This window comes from Dermacentor variabilis, chromosome 4 (assembly GCF_050947875.1).
Source record: "Dermacentor variabilis isolate Ectoservices chromosome 4, ASM5094787v1, whole genome shotgun sequence".
NCBI lineage: Eukaryota > Metazoa > Arthropoda > Arachnida > Ixodida > Ixodidae > Dermacentor > Dermacentor variabilis.
The window spans coordinates 204,048,427-204,065,502 of record NC_134571.1 but is presented as its reverse complement, the minus strand read 5'-3'; the positions used below and the strand labels follow the sequence as shown (position 1 = coordinate 204,065,502).

The following is a 17,076-nucleotide window of genomic DNA, read 5'->3' as shown; positions in this document are numbered from 1 at the left end:
ATCAAGCGCTTTCTCGTAATCAATGAAAGCTATATATAAGGGTTGGTTATATTCCGCACATTTCTCTATCACCTGATTGATAGTGTGAATATGATCTATTGTTGAGTAGCCTTTACGGAATCCTGCCTGGTCCTTTGCTTGACAGAAGTCTAAGGTATTCCTGATTCTATTTGCAATTACCTTAGTAAATAGTTTGTAGGCAACGGACAGTAATCTGATTGGTCTGTAATTTTTCAAGTCTTTGGCGTCCCCTTTCTTATGGATTAGGATTATGTTAGCGTTCTTCCAAGATTCCGGTACGCTCGAGGTCATGAGGCATTGCGTATACAGGGTGGCCAGTATCTCGCTTTGTCCCGTCTAAAATTGCACCGTAAGATGATGTTTCAGTATACTCGCAGCCAACTAGCCCACATTAGTGTCTTGAATTATATTTAGGTGTTTTTTGATCGAACGTAACCACGTACATCGCGTCCCGCACGCCCGTGTGCAGTTATCGACCGTCAATCCTTGTCACGTGATGCTTGCAACTGCGTGCGCTTTCGAAGAAGCGCCGATGGAGGAATGGTGTGGAGCATCTCCTCGATACACGAGCAGCAGAGCTCTGGTTTATCCGTACGTAGCGCTGTAGATTGGCAATCGCGCCCTGCTTCACGCGCGAAAAACTGCGCGTGGGGACATAAGACAATGATATATTGCCCACTGTCACTTTAAAGCTGTTAAGCGTCCTGGAAGCTTGAGCCGTCGAGTAAGGGCGCTAAAATCACAGCGCTGCGCGGACACAGTGCCGGCGAATTTATTTGCTTGTCACCAGTGCGATCGCGAGACCGCTCTCTAGCATGCGCACTCACTTTTGGCACCTGATTGGCTGGCGCCACACGAATTAACGGTACAGGTTGGACCTTGTTGTTTCGGCACATGCCGAGGAACAGCGCATGTAGTGCACGTACAGAAGGAGGATGGCGGACCGCGCCCTCCTTCGGTCAGTGTTTTGTTTGCGCCGTTCCTTGCAATACAATGTAAAGAAGGCGCAGACACGTGTGCGGTCTTTTCCTTCGTGTATTTTCGTGTACCGGAGCACCGTCGATTTTCGCTTTAGTGAGGCGGCAACGAGTCCAGTAAGCCCGTTCTTTTCAATAATTGCGATAAAAACAGACCACTACGCTTAGATACGTCACTTTGAAAGAATTCTACAGCCACCAAAGGCGGTCATTGGGCAGGCGGATTGATACCAACGGTAATAAGAAATGAAGTCGTGTGTCATATTTGACAACACTCGTAGTGGTAGCTGCGGATACTTGTGTGCTTTGTGACAAAACTGAGATGACCTTTTGATTAATGGGCGTGGACTCGTGACACCTGTGCAACATGGTTGACGCTCAGGTACATCGCCTGTGTTCATGGGACACAGGGCGGGATGTTGCTAGCATGTCGTGACATCGGCTACAGCCGTGTGTCAACGCAGTCGCCGTCATTTCGAGTGGTATAATCCACGGGCCCTTTCGATTTGTCGTCCCAGGCTGACCAAAACTATCGGAGACGCCGTTGGCGGAAAGAGCGAGAGAAAAAATAAAAGGCAGGGAAGTTAATCAGACGGACGTCCGGTTGCGCCTGCTCTGCGCTGGTGAGATGGGATTGTAAGAAATGAGAAGGCAAAGGCAACATGAGATGAGTTCGCGTGCTCGCGCAATGTGTCTATAGCATTGGCAGGAGGCGGCGCCTCGGCTGTTCTGAGCAGCCCGGGACAGCAAACTGGAGAGTTGTCATAAGACCTGTCAGCGCAGAAAGCTCATTGCCTGCTTGTCCGTGGTGAACACGAGTCGGCGTTCAGGAGTGGTTCGAACGGCCCGTCGCAGGCCCGGCCGTACATCCGCGTCCGGCACGACATCGACCCGGACCAGGTGAGCGGCGTGCTGGTCCAGGAGTGGCTGTTCTCGGCGCCGCGCATCGCCCTGGTGCTCATCTCGCACGTGGGCCCGCTGGGCGACTGGGCGGACGCGAGGCGGCTCGAGGGCTTCCGGCGCGGACTGCTACGCGCCGCCAACGCGACGCCCATGTGGCTGCTCACCAACGGCTTCAACACGGGGCTCGCGAAACTGGTCGGCGACGCCGTGAGCCACGAGCTTCGCCGGCGGCAGGCGCTGCGATGCCACAAGCACCCGAACCGCACCCGCGCCACCCTGCCGCCGCTGCGCCTGGTGGGCATCGTGCGCGAGGACATGCTCGTCAACGCCGACCTGCTCGACGGACGGGTGAGTGCGCCGCTGCCTGCCTTCGCCAACAGTCGGGGTGGGGGGCAAGTGCGAAGCGGCGTTGTCGATCGGCTCGTTTACTTGTTATTATTTTTTGTGCAAATCGCGTATGTTTAAGCATGCAGCGAGCACAGTTTGCGTCGTCATGCGCAAGAGTTGTGAGACCTTGTTTCTTTAAGCAGAGTGGACTGTGGCGCAGTAATAAATAAAGAAATAGAAGAAAGCAAGACAAGGAAACGAAGATAAGGTAGGATACCCAAAAATAGAAAGCCCATAGAAAACACACACGACAGCGTGTTTTTTCTATGCGCTTTACTGTGTGGTTATGCCCTGCGCTACAGTTCGCTCCTCCTGAGATGAACTGCCAAAAAGCGCTACGCAGCGACTCTCAATGACTCAGCTTTAAAGTTTGGCCCTTACCAATTTGTCGCGGGTCACACCATATACCTTGTAATCTGGCGCTTTTTTTTTTTTTTTTTTTTTTGCTGTGCGCGAGCAGCAGGCCGACGTTCAGCTCGAGAACGAGGGCAACCGGCCAGAAGAAGGCAAGTTTGAGCTGAACCCGGACCACTCCAATTACGTGCTCGTGCGGGACGAGACGGTCAACCGCACGGGGCTCAACCACTTCGTGCTGCGCCTCGAGCAACGGCTCATCAACCTCTCCGACCACGGTGAGGATTTCGAAAGTCTCCATCGATCCTCTTTGTAGAATGCTGTTGCATTTAATGTTGCTGTAAGATTTCCACCGGAGGTGTTTCAACAAGTTCCCCCTTCCCGTCGTATGCGACAGAGATGTAATAACTCTCAGGTGGCACACAAGCCAAGAAATAAGCGAGAGGAGTCAGTGGAACTCATGAACTCGATGGCAGCAGCCGCATGAAGCTGGCGGACATGGCTTCGTAATGCGCCGAAAGTGCTAGATCGTGCACATATCTGCCAGAATAATGTTTCCATGCAGGCGAAAGTTATTCTGAAGTGGCGTATCCAGGTGCTTTCTTTAACTAAACCCCCGTTCTGATGTACTTGGACTGAACTCTCGCTCTTTGAAGCGTTTGTTTGGCCATTCGAGGCGCGTACAGTTAGACAAAGCCGGGGGGCCATTCTAGCCGATAGCGGCGTACACTCGGAGTCGCACGTCTTGGCCAGCACACGACGACATGCGGCACAGCACGGCACACTTCTCACGGCAGAGAAGCCTTGAAGCTCCTTGGGTTGAGCCGAGCCGGGTGCATTGTGGCTTACAGGTTGTATGCTCGGCCTAGCTATAGAGTCCAGCAGAGCTGCTGCCTACACTTGTTCTCGCTTTGGGCCACCTCCGCTTTAGAGGCTCGCTTCAATCTTTGGCTCATTATTACCGCTTTGTGCACTGTTCTCCTGACGCGTCGAGCTGTGCCATCCCAGTGGACCGCTTGCGCTTGGGAGTCTGGTACCAAACTTCGGGGTGAATTAATCGCGCGGCAGGCTGCAGCTACGAGAATTGGTTTGTCAGTGATAAAATATGATCCGCTTACTTGGACTGTGTCTTTGCGGATGGTTACTGCCACGGCAGCTGTCGTCCTTAACCAAATCGCTTTCGGCTGAAAACGGAACTGTACCACGTAGTGTCTTGAACTAAACGGCCTTGCGACGTTCGCAGCGCCTGCAGCGGCGTCCTCTGGCGGCGTCGAGAAGGAGGGCGGTGGCGCCGAGCTTCCGCTCATCGCGTTGCTCGTGTCCGGGGGTGACGGCTGCGCCCGGCTGGTGCTGGAGCACCTCAAGCGACAGCTGCCCGTGGTGGTGTTCGAGGGCAGCGGGGGACTCGCCGACCTGCTCGCGTTCGCCTTCCGGGAGAGCCAGCGAAGGTGCGCCGGCCTTTTCCCTCCCCTCTCTCTGCATGGTCTCCGAGACGCGTGGTGCTGCGCAGAGCATCACGTGTCTCGGAGTGTGTCTCGGACTCAACCTGTGCGAGCGTTTCTACGAATCACGGAACCATTTTCTTCTGTACATTCTCGGGCGATATCGGCCTGAAGCGACATTGCCAACTCCGACGCGACGCGGTACTGGGTTGTGTTAACACATAAACGTACTGGCACAAAAGGAACGGGCAAAAATAGTCCTACGGAAGCACGTAAGAAGTAAATTTCACGTTAGCGGCTTTTTACCTGTGTTAGTTGGCCTTGTGTCACGTTGTGTCAGATGTTGACACGGGGTTCACTCGCATGGAGTTCAGTCAGGCAACTTCCTGTTTAGGTAATACTTAACAGGTTAGTGTCTGGGGCTCTGTTTTCGACACGCACGCCGGCTGCACGGCCGCCATTATCCGCCATGTTGACTCTCCGATTGGTTTTCGAGAGACCACGTGTTTTAAAACTTGGGCTGTGAATCGGAAGTTTTGCAAAACGCAATTTTGCGTTTTCACGAAAAATGACGAAACGGGACGTGGCGCTGCAGACTTTTCCAGATAAAACATTTTTCTAGCCCTTGGCAGCTGTATTGCTATTTTAGGGCTCTGAAGAGAAAGTAAACGGTAGCGTTTAGAAGCCCGTGCAATGCACCTACGATTTCGCGAATATGTGGTGCCGGTCCAAGATAGCCGCCATATCAGGTTGTTGATTGGCTGAAAGAGTATCACGTGAGGTGCGTCAAAGGAAGCTCCGCTTCGTAAGCGTGAATTTGAAGCTGCGTGACGTTGCGCTGGGCTGCCAGTGCAGAAATTTTCCGTCTTAATTTGCGGTTCGGCCGGCCGCGCGGAAATACGCTAATGAGCGGTCATTTGAAATGGTGGCCGAGAGGCATGCGTATCGCCGCATTTCCCCGTTAGGGCCATGAAAAAGTTGGGCTCATAACGTGTGCTTATAGTATTTGCATCGCTCTCGGTGGTGTTGGAATTTGTATTTTGAGGCATCATATCTTCACAAACGCGTTCGCTTGACATAATTTTGGTTAAACATTACAAACCTTCTGCGAGTTTTGGCGCTTTTCACGGTTGAGTTCGTATTGTAATCAAGATTAGTGATTTTTCACGTCACCAGAGGTCATGACAACGGCGTTCTTTATAATTTATAAAAAGAAATGTACGCAAGGCGCACATTTCTTTGTGGCGTTAAGTTTCCTCACGTATAGCCTTATTTTCACGCGGTACGAGTAAGCAGAGAAGTGAACGGGGGGGGGGGGGAGTGATGGCATGTAGCGCCGGCGCTCGCGTCGCGCAAGCGGCTACCTTTCGCACGCGCAACGCTATCGGCAATGTTCGGCCGCTTCTCAGCCAACCGAGTCGGTCTGAGCCACTTGCGTTTAGCGAGATAGTAATAACGCGGCTTAGAAGGTGCGCTCATCACCACATGGTTGGTCGCGTATGCTGTCTCAAGGTCGAAAACAAGCGCATTGGCTGCAATATACGATGACTCATGCCGTTTCCCGGGTACACGCATCGTGGTCAATGAAGCAGACGACGGAACCGAGAAGCGTCTTCGAAGGAATAATCGCATGCCTTGAGCTAGTTGCTTTACTTTTACTGAGGAGGAAAACTGTTTTGCTTTATTAAGAACGTTATAGGTTGAGTCCCTAAGGCGAAACACCAAATTTGCGTGACGTTACGAAAGCAAATCGGAGCCATCAGCGCCATATTGCATGCGTGGCGGCTACGTCACGCCTCGAAGGCAATCGCCGAATGTCCGCAATAGAGCCATGGGTGCCTTTCGCTCAGTGATTTGCCGTTCACTGCCGGTTCTGTCTCCTTGCTTTTGTCTGGCCTCAAAATTCTGCGTGCGAGACTGCACTATAGGGGCTGCAACAACTAAAGGGATCTGCCATATTGCCTTCCAGTATCCTGAAAAACTGTTGCTTCTACTTCACGCTAGGATATCAAGGGTAATCGGAAAGCGGGCAGAACGCATTCACGTGGAGACACTCGCTCGCAAGCGTGACTTCATAGATGCGGGCTTCCGGAGCTATTGGGTATTGGTGAATTAGCCCTACGCTTTACCAGGATATCGTCGTACGACGGACGCGATGGCGCTTGGACAAGTCCAGCACTTGAAATTCTTATTGCCAATGTTATGGTGATAACATGTACCCGCCTATGGAGCGTATGATTCACACTTTGGCCATTTTGGCGGCAAGTCACTGATTACTTCTCTAAGTACTGCACCGAGGACTTTGATTGGCCACGATATCATGTGCGCAAGCGATGTCACTGGTCCAAAGAAACAATGCTGGTATAAGCAGGCGGCGGTGATTACATTGTGGGGTTGACACGTTTCAGAAAAATTTACAAATTTAGAGCCATTCCACTCTTCGAAAGTGCATGACCAGTGGAGCTGTATATATGGTGATAAATATTGCTACGGAACAGCCGCTACAGTGAGGCTGCACTGAGGAGGAAGAAGACGACGTGAGCCCCGCTTGATATAGCGTCGCCATTTTGGCCTTCCGTTAGCTTCCCTGTAAACAAATTGTATATGGTATTGGGCTCCAGCTACACGTAACATTAATTTGGTGGAGGTGGACGTTCCCCGTATCCGTCATGGAGCTTCGCAGCGGTCGCAACTGCGACAGTCCAACTACGGCTCCTGCTGGCGGCACTTCATCTACGCAACGGTCTCCGCCTGCAGCCCCGACTTACGTTGCCGTTTCCCCCCCTCGTGATCCTGGTGTTTTCAACGGAGTCGGCAGTCGTAATGTTGACGACTGGCTCCGCTTATACGAACGTGTCAGCACCAGTCGCAGGTAGGATCCGACTATTATGCTTGCGAACGTTCTTTTGTACCTCGACGGAGCTCCACTTGCATGGTTCCAGACTCACGAAGATGAGATCTCGAGCTGGGATCTCTTCAAAGAGAAGCTCCGCGACCTCTTTGGCAATCCGTTCGGTCGCCAAGTCAATGCAAAGAAAGCCCTTGCCACACGTGTACAGACGTCGACCGAGTCCTACGTGTCGTACATTCTCGACGTCTTGGCCCTTTGTGCCAAGGCTGACCCGACCATGTCTGAGGACGATAAGGTTAATCACGTCCTCAAAGGCATTGCTGACGACGCCTTCAATTTACTGGTGTTTACGAACGTCACCAGCATCGATGCGATCCTCAAGGAGGGCCGCTGTCTCGAGCATGCTAAAAGCCGCCAGGTATCCCAGCACATCGCGCGACTTCCCAACACAGCTGCTACGTCATCCTGTGATGACCTCTTCCACCAGCCGTCACGATGTGACAACTTGACCCGCATCATTCGTCGTGAGGTCGAAGCGGCACAACCTAATCATTCTCCGATGACAATCTCCTTGATCGAGGCCGTCGTCCGTCAAGAGTTGTCCAACGTCGGCCTGCAATCCATTCGTTCCATACGCTCGGAACCTCTTTCTCCACGCACGTCCCCACCGCGTTCTTCTTACTCCTCTTACGGACAGCGCAACCCCTCCGAATGGCGAACCGTGGACGACAAGCTGATCTGTTTTAACTGCCGACGCATTGGACATGTCGCTCGCCACTGCCGCAGCCGCTGGACTTCTCCAGTGCGCTATTCTCCTGATTACCACCCTCGCCCCTCTAGCGCGTCCTTTTCCTTCGCCCCTTCTATGCCCGCTCCATCATCCGACCCTGCGACACCTTTGACATGACCTCGCTACTCCCGCTCGCCTTCTCCCTCCCGTCGTCAATCTCGTTCGCCCCCGTCACACCGTGCTCCTTCTCCGACCTACTCGCCGCACCCCGGACCGGAAAACTAGGCAGTGCAGCATCTGGAGGTGAAGCTGCAAAGAGGATATTGGCTGAAAATCCTCGCTTCACCTTACCCACGAACAAAAATCTTTTGGACGTTCTCGTCGACAATGTTCCTGTGCGCGCGTTGATTGACACCGGGGCGCATGTGTCCATTATGAGTGCTGCTCTTCGCCGTCGGCTCAAGAAAGTTCTGACGCCCGCCCCGAACCGATTTGTACAAGTCGCCGACGGAGGGACTGTCGCTATTGTTGGCATGTGCTCTGCCCGACTCACCATTGCTGAGAGACACACCGTCGTTCTCCTCACCGTCATCGAGCATTGCCCTCACGAACTCATTCTCGGTATGGATTTCCTTGCCAATCATTCGGCCCTCATTGACTGTTCGGTCGGCTCACTTCGCCTTGACTTGCCTCTTCTTGCCGACCCTGTGGATCCGCCTCCAAGCCGTTTGAGCTACATGGATTTTATTCGCCTACCGCCTCAATCTGTGACGCACGTCGACTTGTTGTCCTCACCAGCTGTACCTGACGGCAATTACGTGGTCGCACCAATTCCGGCAGTTATACTTACATATGGTGTTACCGTGCCGCACACTGTGCTGTCAATTACTGGCAACCGCACCTGCCTTCCCCTTGTCAATTTCGCGCTAACCGCGCAAGTTCTGCCTCAGGGGATTTCATTGGCTATAATCAGCGCTTTACAGGATGATGAGATCGAGCCATTCACAGTGGAAGATCGTCACAGCTCAGCCCATAGCGTGACGTCATCGCACGGTACTGACGTTGACATTGAGAAGATGGTTTCCTCTGACCTTACACCTGTTCAAGCTGAAGCCCTTTGCCGCGTTCTTGACGGCTATCGCGACATTTTTGACTGACAATCGACCCTTAGGTCAAACGTCCGTCGTGACCCATCGCATAAACACTGGCGATACGAACCCTATTCACCGACGTCCATATCGTGTGTCTGCGTCCGAACGAGCTGTTATCCAACAGGAAGTCAAAAAGATGCTTGCAAAGGACATTATCGAGCCTTCTTGTAGTCCCTGGGCTTCTCCCGTCGTACTTGTCAAAAAGAAGGATGGAACGTGGCGTTTTTGTGTAGATTATCGCCACCTGAACAAAATCGCAAAAAAGGACGTCTACCCTTTGCCTGCAGATTGATGACGCTCTAGGCTGCTTGTACGGTGCCACCTATTTTTCTTCTATGGACTTACGGTCCGGCTACTGGCAGATATCCGTCGATGACATGGACCGAGAGAAGACTGCATTTATTACCCCTGAAGGCCTTTATCAGTTCAAGGTGATGCCTTTCGGTTTCTGTAACGCGCCCGCCACCTTCGAACGAATGATGGACTCTTTGCTTCAGGGGTTCAAGTGGTCCATCTGTTTGTGCTATCTGGACGACGTCATCGTTTATTCGCCCACTTTTGACACGCATCTAGACTGTCTTTCAGCGATTCTTGAAGTGTTCCGCCGCGCCTTTCTCCAGTTGAACTCGTCAAAATGTCACTTCGCTCGCCGCCAAATCACCGTCCTTGGACACCTCGCGTACGCCAGAGGCGTGCGACCTGATCCGAACAAAATTCGCGCCGTTACGAACTTTCCTGTTCCGAAGTCTACCAAGGACGTTCGTAGTTTCGTAGGGCTGTGCTCTTATTTCAGACGCTTTGTGAAGGATTGTGCGACAATCGCATGTCCTCTTACCGACCTCTTGAACAAAGACGCCCCATTTTCTTCTACTCTCCTTACCACGCCTCCAATTCTGGCCCACTTTGACCCGTCTGCCTCAACGGAAGTTCGAACTGATGCCAGTAGTCACGGCATAGGAGCAGTGTTAGCACAACGCCAACGTGGACATGATCGCGTTATAGCCTATGAGCCTATGCCAGCCGACTTCTATCACCCGCGGATCGCAATTATTCAATCACAGAGCGCGAGTGCCTCGCTCTTCTGTGGGCTGTTGCGAAGTTCCGTCCATACTTGTACGGACGCCCCTTCTGTGTCATCACTGATCACCACGCACTCTGCTGGCTATCCTCGCTCAAGTACCCCACGGGACGACTCGCTCGCTGGGCGTTACGCCTGCAAGAATATACCTTCTCCGTGGTATACAAGACGGGACGCTTGCACCAGGATGCCGATTGTTTGTCCCGCTACCCCGTCGACGAACCGACTGATGCGGACGCCATCGCTTGCGTTTTCTCTGTGTCCCAGTTGCTTGAAATCGGCAACGAGCAACGCCGCGATCCTTCATTACGAGCCCTCATCGACCATCTGGAGTCAACGCCTGGCGACGCCTCTCTCCGGACGTTTCTCCTTAAGGAGGGGACATTATACCGCCGCAATCTCGATCCACACGGCCTTGACCTTCGGCTCGTAATTCCATCACACCTGCGTTCGACTGTCCTCCAACAACTTCACGACGCTCCCTCGGCTGGACACTTGGGCGTCTCGCACACATACGACCGTGTACGCCGTCGATTCTTTTGGCCGGGTCTCGCCCGCTCCGTGCGGCACTACGTTGCCGCTTGTGAGCCCTGCCAGCGCCGGAAGAAGCCCTCCACTCCTCCAGATGGATGTCTCCAGCCGATCAACATCCCACCGGAACCATTTTTCCGTGTTGGTCTAGACCTTCTTGAACCATTTCCTCTCTCAGGCTCTGGAAATAAATGGGTCACCGTCGCTACCTATTATGCTACGCGGTACGCAATCGCCAGAGCCCTCCCGACAAGTTGCGCTACTGACGTTACTGACTTCCTGCTCTATGACAACATTTTAGTGCACGGTGCTCCCCGCCAATTACTCACTGACCCAGGCCGCAGCTTTCTGTCGGCAGTCGTTGAGGACATCCTCCGCTCCTGCTCGACTAATCACAAGTTGAGCGCGTCCTACCACCCACAGACCAACGGCCTCACGGAGCGCCTTAACCGGACCATCACCGACATGCTATCCAAGTACGTTGCGACCGACCACCACGACTGGGATCTTCACTTACCATATGTGACGTTCGCGTATAATTCATCGCGTCACGACACCGCCGGCTATTCACCATTCTATCTCCTGTATGGCCGGGAACTCGTGTTGCCCTTGGACACTTTGCTGCCCTCGGCCACACGTTCCCCCACTGAATACGCCCGCGACGCGATCGCACACGCCGACCACGCGCGCCAACTCGCCCGCACCCGTCTCGAGGCCTCGCAGGAGCATCAGAGACGCCTCTATGATTGCCACCATCGCGACGTGCACTTTACTCCGGGTTCTCTGGTGCTTCTCTGGTCACCCATTCGACGTGTGGGCCTTTCCGAAAAGCTGCTGTCGCGCTACACTGGCCCATACCGTGTGGTGCGACAAGTGACCGATGTCACGTATGAAGTCATCCCCGCCGACCTGTCAGCGTCATCGTCGGCTGCAAGTGACATCGTTCACGTGGCGAGACTAAAGCCATAAACCAGACACCTTTCACCGCGGATGTGTGGATTAAGCACTGGGATGGTTCTTCTACTGCCGGGGGTGATGCTACGGAACAGCCGCCACAGTGAGGCTGCACTGAGGAGGAAGAAGGCGACGTCAGCCCCGCTTGATATAGCGTCGCCATTTTGGCCTTCCGTTAGCTTCCCTGTAAATAAATTGTATATAGTATTGGGTTACAGCTAACAATATATTGATAATAAGTATGTTGATTTAAAATAAAAGACACATACCAAAATGAATTTCGTATTTTCACGATTCTTTTATTACATTGCATACTTAATGCCTTTTTCATTTTTAACTTTCTTTTCTTTGTTTGTTTGGATTTATTCATCGTCACCAAGGTGACTGTCGCTTTATGATCGCTGTGATATGCGGCCAGTGGCTCTGTGGCGACACTGGAAAGGTTCTTGGCCAATGTGAGGGCTATGCACGACCGATGACGCGCCATGGGCACACTGAACATTGAATGCCGAACCTTTTTAAGACGCGCCACGAACCACTTTCTGTCTGGCCGAGACACGTCTATGTTGAAATCACCCACAATTACGATGGCAGTGGAGTCGGCAGGGGTGATCCACCCGAAAGGTGCATACGCTTGGTATTTCTGGCACGATCTTCGTCCTAATTACGTGCTCACACCCGCCGTCGACGTGCGCATTCCCGCTGTTTGGATCGCACCGCTGGTACGATCTGTTGGGAACTCGGCGCTGACGCCCGTGGTTGTACCTGGGTCGCAAGCCCCAAGGGTAGCGTTGGCCTGGCGGCCTGGGGTACAACTGGAAGCATCCGAAGGTCCCGGCAAAGCATGAGTCGACTGGTAACAACGAAACAACTTGTTTATTTTAACATCGCAAAGAGTTGGCGGTCAGGTTTGACCGAAGTAGAGAGACGGGAGAGCACTTCACTCAACAGAAGAAATCGGAGCCCTCCTTTTGGCGTCCGGGGGCAGCTGTTTTTATACTCTCGCAGTTGAGGGCAAGAAGGAACCCCTCAAAAGACGAGCACGTGAATGTACAATGGGCTAATGGTGACGCACACTGTCGTAGCGCTGCCGTAGCACCATGTCGAGCACGATCTCGTAGCACCCTGTCGTAGCGCTGCCGTAGCACCATGTCGAGCACGATCTCGTAGCACCCTGTTGTAGCGCTGCCGTAGCACCATGTCGAGCACGATCTCGTAGCACCCTGTTGTAGCGCTGCCGGTCGGGCACAATGACTGTAATGAGAGGATGATCCCTGCTTTCGCATCGCCTGGTTCTGGCACAATGACTGGAATGCGAGGGTGATCCTTTGCGGTCGCATCGCCGCAGTCGCGCCTGGAAACACCTGCCGATGAGCGTTGCGGCGACGACGATCGGGCCAAAATGTCTGCCGCCCCGCCGCAGTCGCGCCGGCAAAACCACGTGTCGCAGGCGAAACGCAACAGACCGCCCCGCCGGGGGAAGGAGATCCCGATGGACAGGGGACTGCATCCGCTGTCCGGAGGGATGTCGCTCGATGATGCTCATAACCGAAGTCGGGCGTCCCTCGACGTTTCTTGAGCGCAGCGCACAGAGAAGGCCTCGTTCTCTAGTTCAGGTTCGCACGGGACACTGCAAAGTGACTTCGGGAGAGTTCACATTTTTGTTCTCGTTCCCGGCAAGCGTTAGAACTACGCTGAAACTCAACCGCTCAGTCAGCAAGCACGGCACAACCCTCACTAAGCCCTGCCAGGCTCTTTCCCCTTTTTATACCACTGCCTAGTTCCTTACAGTAGTCTAGCATCACTCAGAACGCGTCCACAAATTGAAAAATTGCACTAGAAAGCATATCATCACTTTGAAACACTAAACAAAAGCAATATGTTAAAAAAAATCCTGCCTCAGGAAGAAAAACATCAGTAACAAACAATTTTGAGGCTGATTCCTACGTTAGGGGCTTCGACTTAAGCCATCGGCGTTACCGTTGAGACTCCCCTTTTTGTAACGCACCTCAAAGGAATATTGTTGTAAAGCGAGGCTCCAGCGCAGGAGGCGGCCATTTTTGGGAGAGATGGTCTGCAGCCATTGGAGAGGGCAGTGATCCGTCTCAATGATAAACCTCGAGCCGGCTAGATAGCATGACAATTTCTGAACGGCCCACACGAGACACGCACACTCTTTCTCGGTGGCGCTATACGCCTGCTCACGACAGGTCAGCTTACGACTAGCATACAGGACGGGGTGTTCTACTTCTCCATTTTCCCGTTGGCACAGTACAACGCCCATGCCTCGCTCACTAGCATCGCACTGAACAATGAACCCTTTTGTATAGTCTGGCGATCGTAGCACAGGCTGGCTTGTTAGGGCACTCTTTAGGGCGCTAAACGCTCTTTCCTTTGTCTCGTCCCAGACGACTGTTTGAGGCTCTGTCTTTCTTAGAGCATCCGTCAGGGGAGCCGCGATATCAGAGTACCTAGGGATGTACCTCTGATAGTAGCCGGCGACACCTAAGAACGACCGAATATCGGTCTTTGTGCGCGGTTGCGGAAAGTCTCGCACAGCGGCCACTTTTATTTCAGAGGGGCGGCGACGACCCTGACCAATCACGTGACCGAGGTAGACAACCTCGGCCTGTGCTAACTGGCACTTAGGAGCCTTGACTGTCAAGCCCGCTTCGCGCAGGCGGGTTAGCACTGCCCGCAAGTGTGTCATATGCTCAGACCAGGATGCGGAGAATATCGCTACGTCGTCTAGATACGGTAAAGCGAATTCTTGCTGTCCCCGCAACACTTTATGAGGCTTGAAAAACAGTATGGCGCGTTCTTCAAACCAAAACTCAACACTTTAGGACGGAATGTTCCCATTGGTGAAATGAACGCCGCATACCTACTAGCCTCTTCTGTAAGTGGAACCTGCCAATAACCCCTGACAAGATCTAGGGTGGAAATAAACTGAGCGCTACTAACTTTCTCAAGGCGCTCCTCGATGTTAGGGATCGGATAAATTTGATCCTTAGTGATGGAATTAAGCCTGCGGTAGTCGACGCAAGGACGAGGTTCCTTGCCCGGTACCTCAACTAAAATCAAAGGGGAGGTATAATCACTCTCACCTGCCTCAATAACACCGAGCTGTAGCATTTTCTTTACCTCAGCCTCCATAATATCGCTCTGGCGGGGTGACACCCGATACGCCTTGGATCGTACTGGCTCTGTGGAGGTAAGTTCTATATCATGAGTAAGTACAGAAGTCCTACCAGGCCTCTCAGAGAACAGACCTTGAAACTCTTGTAATAGCTGGTGTAGTTCGGTTTTCTGCTCGGGCGACAGCGGTGCTTTACTGATAAGGTCACTAATGACTTGACCGGTGTCTTCCCTGTTCGTCACTGAGCCTAGTCCCGGAAGCTCGACCGGAAGCTCTTCAGGAACGTTTACCATCATGCACACCACTGCTTCCCTTTGTCTATAAGGTTTGAGCAGATTACAGTGGTAAACTTGCTGTGCTTTCCGCTTTCCTGGCAGACTTACCACGTAGTTAACGTCCGACAGTTTCTGAACAATTCGTGCTGGGCCCTCCCACTGCACGTCTAGTTTGTTGTTTAGCGATGTGCGCAATATCATGACCTCATCGCCCACCTCAAAACGACGGGCCCTGGCTGTCCGATCATAATAAACCTTGGCCCTCTGCTGGGCCTTTGCCATTGCTTCACCTGACAACTCCTGTGCCCTTCTTAAGCGTTCGAGGAGCTTAAGTACGTACTCCACCACGACTGGGTCGTCGCCCCTACCTTCCCATGATTCTCGCAGCATGCGAAGCGGAGATCGAAGCGAGCGACCGTACACCAGTTCAGCTGGCGAAAACCCCGTAGCTGCATGCGGCGCGGTCCTTAAAGCAAACATCACCCCAGGCAGACACAGCTCCCAGTCAGTTCGATGTTCAAAACACAACGCTCTCAACACGCGCTTCATGACGGAGTGGAGCTTCTCAACGGAATTCGACTGTGGGTGGTACACTGAGCTGTGTAGCAGCTTTACCCCACACCTTTCGAGAAAAGTTGTCGTCAAAGCGCTAGTAAACACTGTGCCCTGATCTGATTGGATTTCCGCAGGAAAACCAACTCGCGCAAATATGGACAGTAGTGCATTGACTATCTCAACTGAGCTGAGTTCTTTAAGCGGCACTGCTTCAGGGAACTTTGTCGCTGGGCAGATCACAGTCAAAATGTGTCTGTACCCCGTGGCTGTTACCGGCAGAGGTCCCACTGTATCAATAACGAGCCGTCTAAAAGGCTCCGTAATGATAGGTACCAATTTCAACGGCGCCCTCGATTTGTCCCCTGGTTTGCCCACCCGCTGACAGGTGTCACATGACCTCACGAAGTGGTCTGCGTCCCGAAAACACCCTGGCCAATAGTACTCTTGCAAGAGACGGTCCTTAGTTTTCTTAACTCCTAGGTGTCCGGACCACGAACCCCCGTGTGACAAGCGCAACAGATCCTGACGATAGCATTGAGGCACGATCAGCTGATCGAACTCCACTCCTCGGCGGTCTAGATACTTCCGGTACAGGACTCCACCTCTTTCCACAAAACGCGCAGTTTTCCTGGCGATACCTTCTTTGACATTGCAGCGCACGTTTTCCAGGCTGCCATCCTTTTTTTGCTCGGCTATCAAAGCCGACCGGCTGACTTTTAGCAACCTATCAAGTCCGTCTGACGTAGGCGCGATGAGCAAATCAGTAGATAGCTCTTCTAACTTTCCCGCATCGGGATTTTCCTCTCCGGTATCTGGTGCCTTTAACGTTACAGACTCAAGTTTATTCAGTTCGGGCGTGCTCTGAATATCAGCTTGCTGCGCCTCTGACCCTTTTTCGTTGTTTGATAACGTCGGCCCCGCAACTACCGCCTTTGCAGCGAGCTCCCGAACCTTCGACCTGGTTAAGGCCTGAACACTAGCTTCACCAAACAAAAGCCCCTTCTCGCGCAGGAGGTGATCGGACCTGTTTGAAAATAGGTACGGGTACTGGGGTGGCAGCATAGATGACACTGCCGCCTCCGTCTCAAGCGCTCCGAAAGGTCCTTCAATAAGCACCTTTGCTACTGGCAGACACACGCTATGAGCTTCCACGGCTTGCTTGATCCATGCGCACTCGCCCGTGAACATATGGGGTTCTACGTAAGACGGGTGAACTACATCCATCGTAGCTGCGGAATCGCGAAGCACTCGGCACTCTTTCCCGTTCACGAGGAGGTCTCGCATGTAAGGCTCGAGAAGCTTCATGTTCTCGTCAGTGCTGCCTAATGAAAAAAACACAACTTTTGGTGTTGTTTCCGGACACTGCGCCGAAAAGTGACCCGGCTTCTGGCACGTATAACAAACGCGCGCTCGCCTCATCTCGAACCGCTTTCTGCGTTTGGCTGCCGCCGTCTCTTTACGTTTGGTCGGACTGCTTTCACTCGCATCCTCACTACGCGTGTCCCCCTTTAATCTCATGGGCGTGAACCTCGGCCTCTCAAACTTCGAGCCAAATTCACCCTTTTGACCGTCCTTAGCTCCGCGAGCCCGACGCGTCACAAACTCCTCGGCTAGCTCAGCGGCTTTAGCCACCGTACAAACGTCTGGCCTATCCAAGACCCAGTATCGCACGTTCTCCGGTAACCGACTATAAAACTGTTCTAGCCCGAAGCACTGCAGAACTTTATC

General features: G+C 52.9%; 1 protein-coding gene across 2 annotated transcripts in view; it reads left to right on the top strand.

Moving 5' to 3' along the window:
- The window catches only part of LOC142580062 (transient receptor potential cation channel subfamily M member-like 2), a 240,765-nt gene that overhangs the window by 105,076 nt on the left and 118,613 nt on the right, over positions 1 to 17,076 (top strand). For both annotated transcript variants that reach the window (XM_075690827.1, XM_075690828.1), the window contains exons 3-5: positions 1,854 to 2,249; positions 2,749 to 2,920; positions 3,886 to 4,090. In XM_075690827.1, the coding sequence (XP_075546942.1) occupies positions 1,854 to 2,249; positions 2,749 to 2,920; positions 3,886 to 4,090 (773 nt within the window). The remainder of the gene's footprint in view (positions 1 to 1,853; positions 2,250 to 2,748; positions 2,921 to 3,885; positions 4,091 to 17,076) is intronic.